The following is a 20,316-nucleotide window of genomic DNA, read 5'->3' as shown; positions in this document are numbered from 1 at the left end:
TGTCAGGTTTGGAGGTGCTGAATGTTTCTATGTAGTCAGATGCCCATTAAGATTCAAACCAATAAGCCTGCTCAGTTTCATCAATTCAGTGGGTCTTTTTTAGGAGCAAAGTACTTCTCAGCATGAGTAAGAGTGGCAAAATGTGTCTTGTAGTGTAGTGGGCCATCAGTAATGTTCACATATGGACTCTTAATTAGGCCCAGGTTCAGGAAAGGACATGATTTAATCCACCCCATTCAGAATAGAACTTAATTATATGTTTAAATTTAAGACCATACTTAAATCCCATTGAAGTCAGTGGGACTTAAGCACAAGCTTAAGTGCTTTCCTGAAAAGAGATGCTATCCTGAATTGGGGTCATGAAGAGGATATTCTGTATGCTCCACTAAAGGGAGTGGGCTCTCTTAAACCTGTTTCCAGTCAGCCACAGACAACCTTTGGTGACAAGTAGAACTATAGATTAAAAATGTAAGGCTGAATTCTGTTTTCATATGCGAGTGCAGCGCCTATTTTACTTAACGGGAGACCTATACCTGTGCATCAGTGAGCAAAATTAGACTATTTGCATGCAGACATCCTGATTTCCAGCCAGAGTTTTAAATGAGCTATAGAGTGTTGATCACTTTTTGAGCTGAATTATCTTTAATAGTGGAAAATTATTTAAAAATATAGAGAGGGAATTTTTTTTAGCCCTCCTGAATCTTACCCAAGAAGAGAAGTGGGAGGATAAAATCTGATGTCACCAACTCATGGATATTTTAAAGGAGTTCCATAGTTAAAACATGGTTTGTTTGCCTTCTTTTAGATGGTCCAAACGAGGTGATAACCATGGTTTAGCAACTTGCAAACCCATGTACTGATGGGTGCAGCTGAATAGGAGATGGAAGGATAGCTTTATTATCCACAGGAGGCTCACTGCTAGAAGATGCCTATGAAAGAAGCTGAATCAGCACTTCTCCAGAAGGCCTAGCCCTACCTCAACCCACTTTTGCAACTGTGCTGGCCCACTACCAGGCTCCTTGGTGTAGCAGGGATTGCTGGCAATTCATAACACTGCACTCTTTAGACTGTCAACAACTGAGAGCCTGGGTTGTGTCCTCTTGCACCAAAAGAATCCATTAAGTGAATCAGGCCTATAGGTGGGACCACTAGGACTTGTGCTCTGCTCAATTAGGCCCTTTCTCTCTGTCTAGGCTAAACAAACCATGTTGTCCCCAGTGTGTCACAACAAAGCTCAACCATCATTTTGCCTTAGAATGCAGATATTGAAGTATTAGATCTGTGCAAATGTTACACTTCTAATAGTTTGTGTGAAAAGCATCCTTTGAATAAAGTTATCAGCCGCTTAAATGCAGCTACTAAACACAGATTCTTCTATGATTAAAGAGAGAAAATCTCTCTAGACCTAGCAATTAAGCCAAGTTCTCTACTGACATAATCCACTGAGTTCAGTGCGGTTATGCTGGTGGAGAATTTGATCCATTGTTCCTAAAGTCATGCAGTTGGGCCAAGTTTTTTAGACAGAGTAAGAAAGATAGACCTATTTGTAGGATTAAATCCTTTTTTTGAGCAAAGGAGAATTACTTGGTCTAGGTTAGGTGTTTGGCTATGAAAATGTATTTTACAAAGATCGCAGCTTGCAATAAATTACTTTCCTAGACATTACTTTAGTAAAACTCTTCCACTACAGTTGTATCCCTCATACTAGTTGGCGAGAGAGAGAGAGGCCATTATTTTAGGTTGGTATAGAATGTCCAGAACTCATGGGAGCAGATTGTCATCTGGGCCTCTGCCTGACTTTCACTTGCATGTACAGATCTGTGTAGGGTGACCAGATAGCAAGTGTGAAAAATCGGGACGGGGTGAGGGGTAATAGGAGCCCATATTAAAAAAAACAAAAAAGAGCCACAAATATCGGGACTGTCCCTATAAAATCAGGACATCTGGTCACCCTAGATCTGTGCCTGCTCTTTATATGTGCAAATACTTGCTAACACTGTGCACGTACAGGTGTCAGGCTGTTTTGAAAAGTGTGCGCCAGCATTTGCACCTGCATGCTTGTTTGCATCCAAAAATGGAGACGCTGGGCTAAAAAACTATTAAAAATAAATAATTGCATTGGGTGAAATTTATCCATCCCCACAAAGCCTGAAAAAGTGGGATTTGTACAAAGTACTAAGCAGAGAGAGTGGGTCTGAAGATTCACAATCTCCAGCCTATGGCAAGCCATCGGATTGCAATGCAAAGGCATTGTCCATTAGTTTGAACAGAAGACCTTGCCACTATGTGCTCCTTATGCTGGGTGTAAGGGCCACCAGGATCTCTGTAGTTGCAGATCCCATGGCACTTCACCCAGTCTGCCTCCAAATCTCCTTTATATGCTGACCGGCTTGGGCCAACATGGCACCCTCCCTCCCACAAGACAGCTCTCCAGGCTAGAGAGAAAAATATTCCATTTTGTTAATTTAAGCCTCAACTCAGCAAAGCACTTCAGTACATGTTTAAAGTTAAAGACATGTTTAAGTCCACCTCCATTCATCATAGCACTTAGGGACATGCATAAAGTTAGGCATGTGCATAAGTGCACTGCTGAAACAGGGCATTGGCAGAATTCTTTTTCTTCATGAAAAAGTTTATATATGGATAAGTCACACAGGTTTACATTTTTCTTGTAGTAGTTACATGTGTAATGTATTCTGTAAAATACAGAATTTTACTGAAAGTGTAATGTTAAATCAAATGTTTAGATAAATAAAATGTCTGTTGTGCTTTACTTAAGTTATCACAGGTTATGGAATCAACTTGCACAGACTCTAGTCTTGAATATCTGTACAATCTAGCAGCAGACTGTAATTCCTATCCAGTGTCCTCTTCGGTTTCCTGGTCTTCTAATTACAAACAATCTCCAGAACAAAATTTCAGAATGAACCTAGCATGCAGTCCTTGGGAAGTGACCTACGAAGAGGAGAAACAGAGCAAACAGGTTTGATATGTTGTCATTTCAGAGGAATTCTATTAAATGACATTTTTTCTTTTGGGATGGGTCTAGTGAAATGGCAGAAGGTTTCTTGCTGATTGGTGCAAGCTACATTTAGAGTGACATTATTTTTTTTAAACAATTGGTTGGTTTGAAAATAAGCCCAGCTTGATTTTATGAATACGCAGAACTTTCTCTGAGTTCTTACTCATGAACACATAAGGATAGTGTAAAGGCTAAGCAAGCTCTATGGCAGGGGTGGCCAACCTGAGCCAGAGAAGGAGCCAGAATTTACCAGTGTACATTGCCAAAGAGTCACAGTAATATGTCAGCAGCCCCCCCTGAGCTCCCCCACCCCTGCTCCCAGTGCCTCCGACCCACCGGCAGCCCCACCCATCAGCGCTTCCCCCTCCCGATCAGCTGTTTTGTGGTGTGCAGGAGGCTCTGAGGGGAAGGGGGGGAGGAGTGAGGGCATGGGAGGCTCAGGGGAGGGAAGGGGTGGAGTGGGGGCAGGGCCTGGGGCAGAGCCAGGGTCTGAGCAGTGAGCACCCCCCGGCACATTGGAAAGCTGGTGCCTGTAGCTCCAGCCCTGGAGTCAGTGACTATACAAGGAGCTGCATATTAACTTCCAAAGAGCCGCATGTGGCTCCAAGCCACAGGTTGGCCACCCCTGCTGTATGGGCTACACACCGACAGTGGCAAGTACTCTGTGGAGAGCTGGCTGGTAATATGGTGCTGACTCTACTTCAATGCAGGAGCAGGAAACAGGAAAGACCGCTAAAATACATGAAATATTTTCCTAATATTACTCTCCCACATAACCAAGTACAATCTAATTTGTGATAACACACCATCCCCCTACCCAATCTCTCTATTAAGATGTTCTCAATGCTCTGAAAAAGTTTGAGAACTCCTGCTCCAGAGGATACCTTTTAACTTAAGTCAATATTTTGATATGCCATTTTAAGGCAATTAATGACAGTTGTCTATTCTTAGGCCATCTGATTTTGTAGTTTTATTTTGTTTTAGATTTGAAAAATCATGTGAAAGAATACAATAGCAGTTATGAGCGGTTTTTCCTGCTAAATTATTTTTATTTTTTAGAAAATAATTTTTTCACACACATGTAAACCTTTTAAATTCTATTAGTGATGGTATCTTAATGCAAGTTCAGGAAGTCAGAACTTTGTAGTTCTGATGGCATTGGATGCTAGATGGACATTTGAAGGCCTTCAGCAATCTGGCTGACAGCCAGTATTGAAAATACGACCTGCACTGAAGTCAATTGAGACACTTCTGTGAATAAGGCAAGTGGGATTTGACCTGTTACATAGCGCAATACAATGAATGTTTTTCTCCATAATGAATTTATGGAAATAAATAGCATTCTTCCATTTTTTCAACTGTATTAGAATAAAATCTTGTTTTTCCCCATAGAGATAGAAGGGACATTGTCTTGTTGAATTTTATTGTAAAAAAATTCAAAATAATCACAATAGTTATATAATGTGAAATGTCATTTTAAATATTAAAATTAACTATTCTCTATATTTAATATTTTGGCAGTTTCTACCATTTTCTCAGCCAGGAAATATTCTCTCTCAAGACCCTTGGGTTTCAAAATCTCAAAACAGGCAATGCATTTTTAGCAAGTCCAATACAGCAGGACCATTGGGAACATTGTTTAAGAAATTGAATAGGTAGGCAGAGATTTTGCTTTTTTTTAAAAAAAGACAGTCACATTTAAAAATAAGAAAGAAAGGACTTTCAAGACTCATTATCTGATTATTTTTTATTGTACTTCAATGCCTTTGAAAATTAAGTTGGGATGAAATGTAAATGACAAAAGTACCAGATTACTTACAAATTACTGAAATACATCAAAAAGTTATTTTAGTTCAATATCCTAGATTCAATTGTTCATTTTCTCACTACATTATTCAGTAGTGTCACTGAATTCCTCCATTACACATGCAATTTGCAGAACAAACAAAAGCATGCACCTGCCTCCTGTTGGTTAAATAATTCTTTCCTTCTCTAATTAAGAATTGAATTTTTTTTCATGAAATCATTCCCTTTTCACAAAGGAGAAATAGAAACATGAAATAAAATATATTTTGAAAAATGTGCTGATAAGAGAAAAACTTTACCTATTAACTGACTGCTTAGGGTCATACGCAGTTTATAATAAATATCTTATTTCAAGTTTGTTCCAGGGGTTCTCTGCATGTCTCTTGAGCTCTTAAGGAGTCTAATTTTCCTCCCAGTTTATTCCTTCACTTGCTCTCAAGTCCCTGGTCCACCATATGACTGAGGAGGGCAAGACAGAATGCCTTTTGGAATCCATCATCATGTTCCAACACTGACTAGCGTGATCAGGGAAGCACAATAATGGGAGCTCTTCTCAAGTACACGCAGTCTATTCGCTTGTCCCTATAAGAAAGGGACTGTGGATTTCTCACTTGGTGGCAGGCAGCACTAGCTACAGGAACACTGGACGGACGCAGTCATCAGAAATTTAACTTATCTTTGCCTCTCACTTCTCCCACCTTTTCCCCAGCTATCTAAAATGCAGATGATTGAAGTCCTCTTCCTGTTCTCTCACTCTGACTACATCATGCCCATCCTTGAATCCCTTCATTAACTTCCTGGCCCTCATTGCATCAGATTCAAAGCTCTACATAATCTTGCCTCACCTACATTTCCGCCTTCATTTCTTCATGCCCCTTCACTCCTGTGCTCTTTTCAATCCTCTCTTCTTACTGTTCCCCTTTTGTCTCCTTCTCCCACTCAAGGATTGCACCTTAAGCTTGGACCACTTTCCTCCTCTTTGCTGAAGAAATGCTTCTCTCAGTCCTTCATATCTTCCCTCCTCCATACTTGATGCTCTTCATCTATTATCCCTACAACCTCTTATCTGAACTGTTGTCCCACATCTTATCTTGCCTTTGACTGCCAGTTGTTCAAGGTAGGAAATGTGTTTTTCATTGTTTGTAAGGTACAGTGAAAACTTGGGGCATTATAGGAGTTTTTTTAAATAACAATTTAGAGTATTTGCATTTATTTATTAAGCAGTAACCAAAAACTTGGATGTAATGTACAAATGCCAGATGGCTATGACTCTAAATAGTAGTAGACTAGGTCATAGATTAGCACTTATTTTTACTTAGCATTAAATAGTGTCACTTGGCGGTGTTATAATGCTCACAGGTTAGCTTTGGCCAACACTACTGAAGGCCATTTCAGAAACAGCATGGTATTACTGATACCACTTGAGGGAAAGAAAGACCAGGAGACAGGACAAAGTGGGAAAATGAAGTGAGAGGAGACCAATTAGGAGCTGCAGGGAAGGTAAATCAGCAGAATAAGAGGTAGTTAAAAGAAGCTGAGGGTGGCAAACAGTAGCTGGGAGGAGGGCAAAAGCATAAGAGCAGAGCCCCTGCATTCTGTGTTGCTTCAGTTCTGTTATGTTCTTACAGAGATGTGTCATAGGTTTCTGCAGATAACATTTTTCCTTCCTCTCATGTAGCTAGTCTCTCAAAACTTAAATGTTTGCCAGATTTTACATAAGCAGAGGACACTGCTTTCACCCAAGAATCATTTTGGGTCTTTGTCCAATTTCTAGTATTTCCCAACAGACATTCCAACAGGGCCGCCCAGTGGGTAGGGGGGCATTTGGGGCAATTTGCCCCAGGCCCTGGGCTCTGCAGGGGTCCCCTGAGAATATAGTATTCTATAGTATTGCAACTTTTTTTTATGGAAGGGGCCCCCGAAATTGCTTTGCCCCAGGCCCCCTGAATCCTCTGGGCGGCCCTGCACTCCAAAACTTTTACCATGGTATGCAATACTGGGACATTTCTCTTTCTCTGACTGTCATGCAGTTGTGCCCTGCATTGGTGACAGGACTCAAGGATGACGTATCAGCCATTGATTTGCACTCTCTTGCTTTTGTCAGTTCTCAGAGCATCAATGTGGATTTGTACTAAGATACCTCTGTATTTCTGTTCAAAACCTATGCTGCACGTGAGCACATGTATCCTTCCTTACTGTACATGGACATGTGCTATATGCATGATTTTTTTTCCAAAGGGCTCTTCACTTGGTCAAAATCAAAAACAATTTTCACCAGAATACACCAAGACACTTCTCTCTAGTGAGGGATTTTTCCAGATGTTTAAGTTGTGTGGTGTTCAGAAAAAAAGACATATGCACTCAAAAACAGTTAAACTTATTTACTTAGACTCCCCAAAAAGTTATCCTGCAGGCAGGATCCAACGCTGGAAAGTTTTAGTTTGAAAGATGAAAATTTCATTAAGGTTCAAGTGAGCTTAGAATGGAAATATTTATGCAGCCTTAATTATAGTGGTCATTAATGTCACCCCTACTGTAGGCTGAGACTGTTCTATGGGCAAAAGAAAATGTATGTTTATTAAAAATTTCTATGCTAAATGTAAATCACTGCCACTAGATACAAATTAAATTTCCCTCTGTCCACAGAGCTTGCACAAGGCCTATTCACCACTTAAGAACAGTGACTTAAGTGGCACAGAGACTTTTCATGGGTCTTCTGTACGGAGGGGAATTGTACCCTACAAGAACAAACCACCTTTTAAAAACCCTAAAGAAGATTGTCTTGCATTTGGATGTTGTGCACAGTCCAGTGTCTAATTCAGATGAGTGGAGCAGCAGTGACATACAGTGGTTGATTTAGTTATTCACAGCTCTTTGTGCAAGAGGATACATCTCAGGTCCCCTGTTATGTCCAGAGGTGGCATGAAGCTGAATTCTAATTCTCTTTAAAGCTGCAGGTCTAGGTTCTATGTTTTTTGCCTTACTATAAAACCACATCTACAATACAGGAGAATTTATCCATTAAAAGAACATACGTTTTTGATAGAAGTAAGTATGGAGAGCATAAAGAGTAGAGGTTTTTTTGAGATTCTTAACTTAAAATTGGTAATTTAATGTTTAAGCATTTAGTGTTTTGCTTACTTTTGAACTGAGCAGGCTTTTTCTCTTTTTTTCCCTCAAAGTCCAGAATATATAAACTCTGTTGGTAATACTCCAGCTTTAATTACCAGTAAAGATTCTGGAAGCAACAACAGAATAAAAGAGCCATTATTTGGTATTGTGAAAGAAACAGCAGCAAACGACACTCACGATGAAAATGGTCTAGCATTGTCTGAAGATGAGAGGCCACTGATTCATGATATTCCTTCCATGGAATATTGTGGTCCTTTTGTTAACCAAGCCAGTATCAGCCAGTTATTTACAGATCCAGATGATATGAATGAAATATCCAACAGATGTAGCCCTTGTAATAGAGAAATTTATAACATGACTAAATGTACTGAAAGGTATACTGTAGACAGATGCCTTAAAGGGATTTTCACTGTTCCAGAGCAGACTTTCTTTAAAAGTAAGAATATTTCAAGTGCAAGCCATAAAGAAAATAAACAGCCTAATAAAAGCGACTTGAAAGAATACCCTGATGGACATTATTACATTATATCTTCTGAAAACCAAGAAAATCCTTCAAAATATGAAAGAACAGGTAAGTATAAGTGATGCAAGGAAGTAAAATACTATGCTTCCATCTTTTTGGCATTGTTTTAGTGAGCCACATGATTTGTATGTCACAGTGAGAAAGATGTTATGAAACTAGGCACTGCAGTATTTTTGTTTCAGGTGAAATTATATAATGGTAATCATCTTGTGAGCTAATATGTCATTTAAGAGTAATTTCTGATCAAAATTGTTATGGAATCATTTGTTTTAATTCAAAATTGTATTTTAAATTCAAGGTTTAATTTTTGTTTTTAAGGCGCATTTACAAATCACCACAATCACAAGATTAACGTAGAGAAAAAAATACAGAATTATTCAACAATGAATAAGTAAGTTTCATAAGCAATTGTTAAATTAAAAGGTGATATCTGTATATGATAGACTTGATGGGCGAAATCCTGGCTTTACTGCAGTCAGTGGCAAAACTCCAATTGACTTCAGTGGGTCCACAGTTTTACCCACTGAGTATAAGAACATGAAAATTTCTTTAAGATTATTAGCTTTGCAGCCCATAAGTCTGCAAACATACTCAAACTAATGCAAAGTGCTTTAAAGGTAATAAGTTAAATAGACAGTGTGACAATACACCTCTACCCTGATATAATGCTGTCCTCGGGAGCCAAAAAATCTTACCGCGTTATAGGTGAAACCACGTTGTATTGAACTTGTTTTGATCCACCGGAGTGCACAGCCCTGCCCGCCTGGAGCGCTGCTTTACCGTGTTATATCCAAATTCGTGTTATATCGGGTCGCGTTATATCAGGGCAGAGGTGTATTTTTAAAGAAAATAGCCATTATTGAGCAGACCCATCAGTTACCTCAAGGCTGCTCAAGTACCCAAGTATTTCCATTACTTGCGTCTGAAGAAGTGAGGTTCTTACCCACGAAAGCTTATGCTCCCAGTACTTCTGTTAGTCTTAAAGGTGCCACAGGACCCTCTGTTGCTTTTTACAGATTCAGACTAACACGGCTACTCCTCTGATACAAGTACCCAATGTTACAGTCTTTCCTCTGGAGCTATCTTTTCATTTTACAAAGTGGCATTGTCTTCAGTAATCTTTAATAGCATACTGTTCCACAGAAATGATGTTTATAAAATCAAGTTCTTTGTATTATATCTTGAGAATTTTAAAAAACGTATAACTTTAACAGATTGTAATAGTGGAATGCATTTTGTAAGTAGAGAGCAGTGACATGAGCTTACAAATTGCTATGTTTTATGAAAATAATCAAAGTGGACTGTAAGATTAGTAGTAATATTTTTCATTTGAGGCGTAAATAGATGCTGAAAACCACAGTATGAATCTCTTACCTTAGGACCTTATTTTGTTTTTATTCCTTAGTGACAGTACACCTCAGGAACAATTCACTTGTGAGTGCTCACAAGTCTTTGGATTTGAAAAGGTAAAACAGTTTTACTTCACTTTTGCTTAAGGAGACAAATATACTTTTGTGCTATATACTACAAAATGTTGGTGCCAGACACTTTGGATCAGAGTCTTTGCTGCACCTCCAGAAAGCAGTAGACAGCTACTGTTTGAGGGGTGGGTACTGTGTGAGAGGTTGCCACATACCATTCCCTGCTCTATAGCTGTGCATATGTGAATAGCTATGTAGATAAGAACAGGAGTACTTGTGGCACCTTAGAGACTAACAAATTTATTTGAGCATAAGCTTTCGTGGGCAACAGCCCACTTCTTCGGATGCATAGAATGGAACATATATATATATATATATATATATACACATACATACAGAGGGCATGAAAAGGTGGGAGTTGTCTTACCAACTTTGAGAGGCCAATTAAGTAAGGGAAAAAAACTTTTGAAGTGATAATCAAGATAGTCCAGTACAGACAGTTTGATAAGAAGTGTGAGAATACTTACAAGGGGAGATAGATTCAATGTTTGTAATGGCTCAGCTATTCCCAGTCCCTATTCAAGCCTAAGCTGATTGTGTCTAGTTTGCATATCAATTCCAGCTCAGCAGTTTCTCATTGGAGTCTGTTTTTGAAGCTTTTCTGTTGCAAAATTGCCATCCGCAGGTCTGTCATTGAATGACCAGACAGGTTAAAGTGTTCTCCTACTGGTTTTTGAGTGTTATGATTCCTGATGTCAGATTTGTGTCCATTAATTCTTTTGCGTAGAGACTGTCCGGTTTGGCCAATGTACATGGCAGAGGGGCATTGCTGGCACATGATGGCATATATCATATTAGTAGATGTGCAGGTGAATGAGCCCCTGATGGTATAGCTGATGTAATTAGGTCCTATGATGATGTCACTTGAATAGATATGTGGACAGAGTTGGCATCGGGCTTTGTTGCAAGAATAGCTTACTGGGTTAGTGTTTTTGTTCAGTGATGTGTGGTTGGTGGTGAGTATTTGCTTCAGATTGGGGAGTTGTCTGTAAGCAAGAACAGGTGTGTCTCCCAAGATCTGTGAGAGTGAGGGATCATCTTTCAGGATAGGTTGTAGATCTTTGATGTTGCGCTGGAGAGGTTTTAGTTGGGGGCTGAAGGTGACAGCTAGTGGTGTTCTGTTATTTTCTTTGTTGGGCCTGTCTTGTAAGAGGTGACTTCTGGGTACTCGTCTGGCTCTGTCAATCTGTTTTTTCACTTTAGCAGGTGGGTATTGTAGTTTTAAGAATGCTTGATAGAGATCTTGTAGGTGCTTGTCTCTGTCTGAGGGATTGGAGCAAATGCAGATGTATCATAAATACCACCCTATACCGGAAACCTACTGACCGCTATACTTACCTACATACCTCCAGCTTCCATCCAGGACACACCACATGATCCATTGTCTACAGCCAAGCTCTTACTTAATTGGCCTCTCAGAGTTGGTAAGACAACTCCCACCTTTTCATGCTCTCTGTATGTGTGTATGTGTGTGTGTGTGTGTATATATATATTCCAGTCTATGCATCCGAAGAAGTGGGCTGTAGCCCATGAAAGCTTCCGCTCAAATAAATTTGTTAGTCTCTAAGGTGCCACAAGTACTCCTGTTCTTTTTGCGGCTACAGACTAACACGGCTGCTACTCTGAAACCTGTCATTATATAGATAAGGGGCCAGTAGATGGCATTCAAAAATACGTAGAATTGTTCATGAGTTTTGTAGGCCCAAAAGTACTTCTGCACTTCAGTGGCTTCCTCTGTGTTGTTCTTTACATGGAGCTCTTAACATTCACCACTTGATCCAAAATATGATGCAAGGATACAGAAAGGGGTTCCTGGCCCCTGGTACCTCTCAGCACCAGAATCAGGGCGGCTGGGGGCCATGGCTCCCTAACTTTTTAACAAAAATAAACACAAAATTCATGTCTCCTTTATAAACCGCCTCCCTCCCCCCGGCAGAATAATAGATTCTGCTGGGGAGGTGCTGCAAATACATTTTTCGCCCACTAGGAGCTGCTGTAGCATCAGAAGATAGGGGAGCTGACTCACCACTGGAGCAGCCAGCTGCAGAGAGGGAAGGGCACTTTTGCCTTGTCTCCCCCCCCCCCCCCCCCTGCCACTTCTACAAAGGTTCTGGCATGCTAGCCTCTCAGTTGTGTTCCTTGTAGATTCCTGGGCTAGTTTCAATTCCAAATCAGATCTCATAGACCGCTTCTGTGAGAACTGGGAACTGTAGGATCCTCCCCTTCACAGTCACTATCTTGGTGTTTCTCCATATTTGGCAATGAAATTATTTGGTGGCAGCATAATTCTTTTTACAACTTAAGTTCTCTGGTTATGGCTGGTTGGAGCTTTGCCATTAAAACAGAGTGACCATCCGTCCCGTTTTTAATGGCACAGTCCCGTATTTAAGCCCTCTTGCAGGTGTCCCACCTTTTTAAACAAAAACATAAAAAGGGGGCAAATTTTCTGGTATTTTCCGCTTCCCTGCTGGTCAGCGCAGCCCCAGCTGCATCTCGTTTGCGGCAGGCGGGTGAGTGCGGACAGGCAGTGGCTGGTCAGTGAGAGCATGTGGCGGTCTCATGCCAGGTGGAGAGGCGGGAAGCGGTGACATCAGGTAGGAGGAAAGGCAGCCCTGGGGGGGGGGGGAGGGTAGGGGTGTGTGTCACCCCTCCCCATGTGAAACCTAAAGCAGGAGTTCTCAAGGGGGGTCCACAAGCCCTTTCAGGGGGTTTACTGGGCGCCAATGCTGAAACCCAGAGCTTGACCTCCCAGTGCCCCCGTGGGGCTGAAACCCCAATCCCCGGCACCCTCCACAGGGCTGAAGGTGGGAGCTGTGGGGCTGAAGCCCCAATTTCCCCCCCCCCCCAGGGCTGAAGCCCCGATCCCTGGCATCCCTCCTCCCCCTGCTGAAGCCTGGAGCTGCAGGCGCTGAATGCCTGAGCCCTGGCAACCCCCATGGGGCTGAAGGCAGGAGCTGTGAGGCTGAAGCCCTGATTCCCTAGCACGCCCACTCCCCTTCCCAGGGCTGGAGCCGTGGGGCTGAAGCCGTGATCTCTCTCACACACACCCGTGCGCACACACACACACACACACACTGGGCTGAAGCTCTGATCCCTGGTGTCCCCTGTCCCTTCCCCCGCTGAAGCCGGGAGCTGCGTGGCTGAATGCATGCCCTGGTGACCCCTGTGGGGCTGAAGGCAGGAGCCGTGGGGCTGAATCCCGGATTCCCGATGGTCCCTGTGGGGCAGAAGCTCCCTAAGCCCATGGGCAAGGTTGGGGGCATCGGGGATGTTGCCCCCCCCCAAATTGCAGTGCAAGTGCAGGGCAGTCCCGGGGACAGCTCCACCCCCCGCCCCCAGCTCCTGCCATCAGCCCCACGGGGGTTGCCAGGGGGCGGAAAGCCACGCAGTGCGGAGCAGGCAGCCATGGTGTTCCCTCCTCTCCTGCTGGTGCTGATGCAGGGGATGAAGCTACTCCTCAGCTCCCAGCCCCTTTTTTTCACTCAGCTGGTAAGAGCTGCAGGGGTTGGGGACCTGGCTTCATGGCTGACAGAGCCCTTAGGGAACAGGGACCGTAGGGGGACCCTCCTGTCACACAGCCCCTAGCTACCCCTTCCCTGCACCCTGAGCTACCCCGTGCCTGCACTCAGCTCCTAGCTACCTCCCCCTGCACCCTGAGCTACCCCCTGCCAGCACCCTGAGCTGTTTTCAAACTTTTTGAGCTGACCCCCCACCTTTTGAGTTATAACTTTTGGTTGTGCCTCTCCCCACCACCACCACCACCACCAAGACAGGCTGGGTGGGCTGCTGAAGTGAATCAAGGGGTGGAGGTGGCACTCCTTCCCTGGACCTGCCATATGGAGCTAGCTTGAGCCCCCTGCTGGCCCAGACCCCCAAACTCCCCCTTCCCCCACTGGGCCCTGGAGTTTTTATAGCATGTCGTGGTGTGGGGGGTGTACTGCATAGTTCTGATTGATTGCCATTGAACTCGCTTGAATTTGATTTGAGCAATTTTCCCAGGTGTCCTGTATTCAGCATAGGGAAATGTATGGTTACCCTACATTAAAAGCTGGCCATGCAGACTCCTCTAATGTTACAGCCATGTGACTAGGTGGGGCCCACCATCAGATAAAATGATCCCAGGAAAATGGAAGGCAGCGTCCTTTCCTCAGATATACTCACCAAAAAGAAAAAGGCAAGAAACATGCCAAATGTTAAGGGTCCCTGCTCCAAAGCATGGAGACACAAGAGCTTCTCAATTAAATGGATGTAAGCATATTTTTTAACATGGGCAAACCATGTTTTTTCTCTCATCTTGGCAATGGCCTAACCACTTTAGCTTAAATTTTCCAGAAAAATTCATCCTGATGCTGGAAGATTTCAGCCCAAAAGGCTGAAGTGTGGCCAAGTTATAATCAACTGACAATAAGGGTTTACAATAGAAAGTGTCAGGAAACCGTAACTATTGGCAGCACTACCTGTGCCGACTACAATAAATGGTCTGGCAACTAATTTATATTTCTTAGTCAGTGAATGAAGTGATAAGTTATAAAGTGGAGGAATATTAACCCCAAGAGAACTAGATAATTGCCATGTGGCTGCTATTATGTTCTTATGAGGGAAGGCTGGACACATTAGGAGGTCAGGCTAGATGCATGGCAGAACCATCATGGAGATTTCTAGTATCCTCGTCCAATGGGATACAGGAAAAAGAGATTTTATAAAAAGGAATACAGTGACGAAAAGTATGACTATTGGACTGAAAAATGTATTAACTTCCCTTTTTAAAAAAGGTTCTGACAGCAGAGGAGGAACAGTGTGATTTTGAAGTGTGTTCAAAGCTTGGAAAGATGGAAAAGGGTCAGTATACATAGTTCTAAAGTAGATTTTTCTCCATGTAAAACTAATACAGCTACATCTAAAGTCAAGAAAACAGGATGTAATCACTTTTAGTGAGCTACTAATATGTCTGATTCACCCAACAGTGAATTAAGAAATTGGAACATTAGTGCACAACTGAAATACTTTTAATTGCTTTTACCTAAAAAGATTAAAGTTAGCATCTCCCTAGTGATTAATCATCTGTAATTTTTTCATTGTCTCATTTCTGCTACTATTGGCATCTCCAAAATCATAAAAAGCTAATTCTGCGAGCAGTAGTAATTGTAAAAAAAAAAAAAAACAACATTCCACTAGACAGCTTAGCAATGCTACTATGAACACAACAGCACAAGCCTATGAATGTCTGGCATTTGATAGTATAAGGTGATGGCTCCAGGTATAGTTTTTTCATTTGCTTCCTTTCTCCTTCCTTCGGACCATGATTAGCTTGAAAAAATTTTGTAAAATGTTTTGACGTGAATTAGTCCCTGCACTGGAAGTTCAACCATAGCATCTTACTAGACTCTTTACCCTCTTAGTGCCAGACTTTCCTGCAGCTCCACAGGGGCATGGTAGTGGTAGGAGTCTACAAGGAGTCTGCACCCCCACCTATCCCTCTGTAGCAGCAGGGCACAGATGAAGTCTGTGGTTTCCAGGAACATCCCCATCTCCTGGGGTACAAGATACCCAATGAGGTACAGCAGCTGGCACACTCCCCATAGAGCTTGCCTCTGACAGTACAGCTCCACACTGTGCCCAGCACAGGGCTGCACTTTAATGGCACAATTTGGGCTTTAGTGCATGAATATAATTCCCATGGATTCTACCAGGAGACACCACCTATTCTGAGAGGAGAATAGGCACTTTATAATGTACTGCACAATGAATTAGCTAATCCTTAATACTATAAATAGTGTCTTAACATTGACCCAATTTATAAATAATTTTATTTTAAAGTGTTGTACTGGTGCATACAGTATATGAGAGGTTTGTTTGTTTGAACTTAATTTTTCTCAGTCTAAGCTCCTTTTGTAGACATTGAATCATCACTGAGCAGTCAGTCCCCCAGTTACTCTCCAAAGCAAACAGACAGTTGTTTCTGCACTAGTTCTGAGATGGTAAGCAATGGAATTTTATCTTTATGCTTTTTATTTGTAAGAGCTCTACCACCATGCTATCTCGTGCCAAATGCAGAGGACCTTGCTGTATTACCTTAGTTATTAGCTTTCTTAATACAAGCAAAAATCACTTGTGAGAAATATAAAAAAGAATCAGTTCCAAGCTTTAAAATAGCTTAGTTAAACAGTAATTTGCATTGTCTGTAAGGGATATTAGACCATAGGGAATTTTGATAATATCTAACGAAATACAGTTCCACTCAGTTCCTTCTATTAGAGAACTGTTCATGAACAAGACGATCATAAGTCTAGCCTTTTCACGTTACTTACAGTAGTTGTGGTAGCGACTTATGTACAACTGCATTCATACAAATCTGTTTGTACAGTCTGAAGAGGACGACCTAGCTGAAAAGTGTCTTTCTGACAGCTCCTTTCAAGTAAACAGTGCCAATCCAATTGCAGCTTCAACAAGCAAAGGACCACACCCTAGCTTTGGCACAGAAAGTTGGCTTTTCCCTCCCGGCACTAGTGTTGCTATGAACGAAGCCAACATTACGCAACAGGCAGAGCCCAGTTTACAAGCAACAGAGGAGGAAAATAAAGACCAGGCTGCTCAGCCTCAGCCCAACTCATCACACCCGTCATTTAAAAGGAAGACTATTAATCACAGAGAAAGATGTGATGCTGGGTCACAAACTGAGAGCCCTACTGTAAGGGGAGAAAAATTAAATGCTGCCGTACAATGTGATATAATACAGGCATGTTGCTGTATAAATCATCTTTCCTCTGTCCACAGCGCTGAACTACTAACTAATGTTAGTAAAGCAGATACCACTGGAGGGCAGGAAATTACAGCAGATGAGGCATTTCGGTCTTCAAGTACAGACAATGCACCAATTATTGCAGAATTTCCTCCTGAAACTGAGTATCTGACTTTGCCTGACAAGATGACTGTAGATGTACTGAACTACATTCACATAATGAAAAAGAGAGACGAGAGCAACTGAGTACAAAGGAGAACCTATTAAATATATTGTGGGGACATCAAAAAGCCCTGTACTCTTAGGGAATTTTATTCATTCCACAGTACATTATTTCCTTTTATTTGGTACATTTGGTTTTTGCTGTTGGATAAGATATTCTTTTACAAATTATTATTACTGTGTTCTCAATATTTTATAGTAGCTTAGTGAAAATAGCCCTTATTCATTAGATACATTTCCACAATACAGTTATAATATTTTGTGGTTTGGGATGGATCCTGTTCTTATTGAAGTCAATGTAAATACTCCAATTGACTTCCAAGGGCATTGGATAGGGCACTTGGTGCACAAAAATATGCACATGGTTATACACACATGTATCCAATTTTTATGATTTTTAGTTAAAAAAACCCAGCAACTTCACATCTATGCACACAGAATAAACTGAAATTATTACAACATATTAAAATGAGCAATAGTGGTAGGTTTATGCTCTGACTGCAAATACAGACTCATCTTTTTGTAGTTTGCCTGCCGATTAAAATGCTGAGTTCTAACCTTTTTCTTATTTAGTTCAGTATTTCTGTTAATCCATAAATCTTGAAAAATAAAGAGTTGTATTTCCTATAACACTGTTCACACTTATTTTCCCCCACACACACACACTTTAAAGTGTAGATCTCGTGAAAGGGGCCATGCAGACTACAGCTGAAATCCTCTATTCACCTTCATGACCAACAGTAGACGTGCACATCTCCCATCAGTGTAGCTCAGTCCTGTTTAGAAAAGGCCACCCCTGGAGTTGTCTCCATTTCCTTTCAAGCTTTAGCCTCCTGCCTTCTTGCAGCGATCACATTTGTTGAGAAATGAGTTTAGGCAAAAGATGCATTAGCAATTCTTCTGTGAACAGTGCTGTGGGTTTTCTTTATAAGGGTAATATGCTGTGGTTTCTCCTGTTGGTGACCCCTGTTGCAAGATGCACTAGTTCTACCCCCATAAGGTCAGTTTCTCCTCTTACCATGCTTTGACTAGAAAGGATTCCTGGCTGAAGGGATGTGGGCAATCCCACATTGCTAAAATCCCTTTCCAGCGTAAGCAGAACGTTATTTATCTCCACGCACATCGCTAAGCTATAGTTTGCATTTTCTACAATATTTTATGTTTGGAGCTAAGGGACACTTATATGGAGCTATTTTAAAAAAGGAACTTGGCAGTGCTCAGCAATGTGCAGGTTCGGGGCTAGGATGTTTCTAAAAAAGTGCTTTCAGAACTTTCAGAGCACCAAAATTTAGGGTATTGGCCTTTTCCCATTCACAAATCTTGTGTGCAGGGCCGGCTCTAGGTTTTTTGCTGCCCCAAGCAAAAAAAATTTTGGCTGCCCCGCCACCCCAGCCCTGGGCTCCCCCTGCTCCTTGCTGCCCCAGCCCTGGGCTCTCCCCCCCAACCTGCACCCTCCTGCTGTCCCAGCCCTGGGTCACTGGTAACTCGCTCCCAGGGCGGGTCATTCAGCAGGAATTTTGGATGTGCACAGAACACAGACAGGATTGGTTCCCATATGGTTACAGAACTGCAGTAAAGTGGAACAATTTTCAGCTTGTGTGATTGGAGGATGTCTGGATGCAAATTATAAGACTGTCCTACATAAATGAGGAAAAGTTGAGGTGCCTTTATTATTCTTTTGTTCCACTCTTTGTTTCTATAGGGAATTTGCCAATGCAATCACTGTCTTCCTTTTAAACAAATAAAACTTAAAAAAAAAAAAAAAAGTAATGGCTGTTGAAAATGGCCATTCCAATCCTAATAACCACTGGGAAGCATTTCTTGCTCAATTTTATCCTACTTTTTCTACAGCAAGTTACAGTGGATCAGTATATTTGATTTGGGAGAAATGAAGCAACAGCTGCCCAAATTGAGCTTGAGCACTCCTGAATTTTGAGGGTGTTCAAATCTGGAAGGCAGGTGCTAGATTCCCTTTCTGAATATTAGCTATATCTGGAAAGGAAAAGTCAATTTCTGCTTCCATAGCTCAGAAGTGGAATTCCTCCTACATGCCTGGTACTGTATCTAAAGCTGCCCAGGTCCTCTAGCAGAGCCTCCCCTCCCTTACTTTTCATTTTAAAGTCTAGTGGGATCCACGTACCTCCCTTGCTAGGCTTCAGATAGAGAGGTGCACTGTCCCTTTAGTCCACCCAATTCCTTCTTTGGGGGCTGCAAGGTGAGGTCACACCAGTATCCCTAATCCAGTCTGGGGAAGTCTTCTGAAGGGGATATCTGGGGCAAAGCCTTCTACTCCTTGGGCTGGGCACACTTGTCCCCGACTCACAGTGCCACCCCGTTCTAGCAGCCAGCTCTCCATTCACAGCAAGCTGCAGCATGGTTCAGCTACCTCACTCCCTCCCCCTCCCTTTCCTGTTGATAGCTGCCAAGGGATTGCTAGGAAATGTAGTTCTTTCCCTGCTCCAGGGCTGGCTCTATAGGCAGGGAGCTAGGCAAGGAACTACAGCTTCTGCAGCGTTGCGAGAGGGGAGGAAGTGAGTTTAAAAAAAAAAAAAAAAGGATGGCCAGAGTGCCGCCCCCTGCAAATGTGCTGCCCCAAGCACCTGCTTGTTTTGCTGGTGCCTAGAGCTGGCCCTGCTTGTGTGGGATGGGATTTGTACAGCCAGACTTCTGAAAGATGGGGCCAGTATTCAGCCAGAACAGAGCCTGATTCCTGGGGCCAGACATAAACAGATTTTCTTCATTCACATTATCTCAATCTGACTTCAAAGAACACAAGCTTCCTAGTAATTTTCTTACCTGAAATTACAATGATCATCTTCCTCACAGGGAGGTATAATTATCTGAATCATATTTATGATTTGCTAAAACCACAGTCTTAACATATCATCTGAAATACTGTCCCCACAGTTCCTGACAATATTTAGTAAAAATGTGATATCCAGTATCACAACTATGAGCAAGGAGTCTATAGGGTGTTGTGTTGTAACAGGAACATAATACATTGCACACACCCCTGCAAAACTTGTGCAGACTATGTCACGTGAAGGAGGTTTTAAGTGTTGAGGTTTTAAGTCTGTGTATCCCCTATTTTCTTTTCAGAGTCTATTATATGGTATCAGAGTACCTGTAGATAACAGATTTCTTGTTGTGTCTGGAGGATCTAAGTGTGGTGGTCCATGGGTCTCTTGTATATAGTAATCTGTTGGGTTCCATCATTGAAGCTGATCGTGGTGTCTAGGAAGTTGATGCTGGTGTGGGAGTGTTCTAGAGAGAGTGATGGCTGGGTGATAGTTTGAAGTTGTGGTGGAAATGTATAAGGGAATTTAGACAGGGGATACACATTTAAAACCACCTTCACTAAACAAGAATGCTTCACCAGAGAAGTAGATTG

The 20,316-nt window shown here is 42.1% G+C and overlaps 1 protein-coding gene across 1 annotated transcript in view; it reads left to right on the top strand.

Moving 5' to 3' along the window:
* The window catches only part of REDIC1 (regulator of DNA class I crossover intermediates 1), a 31,004-nt gene extending 13,452 nt beyond the window's left edge, over positions 1-17,552 (top strand). The window contains exons 6-13 of the mRNA XM_065554258.1: positions 2,780-2,983; positions 4,544-4,677; positions 8,011-8,531; positions 8,802-8,874; positions 9,889-9,949; positions 14,737-14,803; positions 15,860-15,942; positions 16,329-17,552. Of these exons, the coding sequence (XP_065410330.1) occupies positions 2,780-2,983; positions 4,544-4,677; positions 8,011-8,531; positions 8,802-8,874; positions 9,889-9,949; positions 14,737-14,803; positions 15,860-15,942; positions 16,329-16,949 (1,764 nt within the window). The 3' untranslated portion in view covers positions 16,950-17,552. The remainder of the gene's footprint in view (positions 1-2,779; positions 2,984-4,543; positions 4,678-8,010; positions 8,532-8,801; positions 8,875-9,888; positions 9,950-14,736; positions 14,804-15,859; positions 15,943-16,328) is intronic.
* Positions 17,553-20,316: the final 2,764 nt, after the last annotated feature.

The sequence above is a fragment of the Chrysemys picta genome, chromosome 1 (genome assembly GCF_011386835.1).
Source record: "Chrysemys picta bellii isolate R12L10 chromosome 1, ASM1138683v2, whole genome shotgun sequence".
NCBI lineage: Eukaryota > Metazoa > Chordata > Testudines > Emydidae > Chrysemys > Chrysemys picta.
The sequence above is the reverse complement of the archived record's forward strand: the minus strand, read 5'-3'. Positions and strand labels throughout refer to the sequence as shown.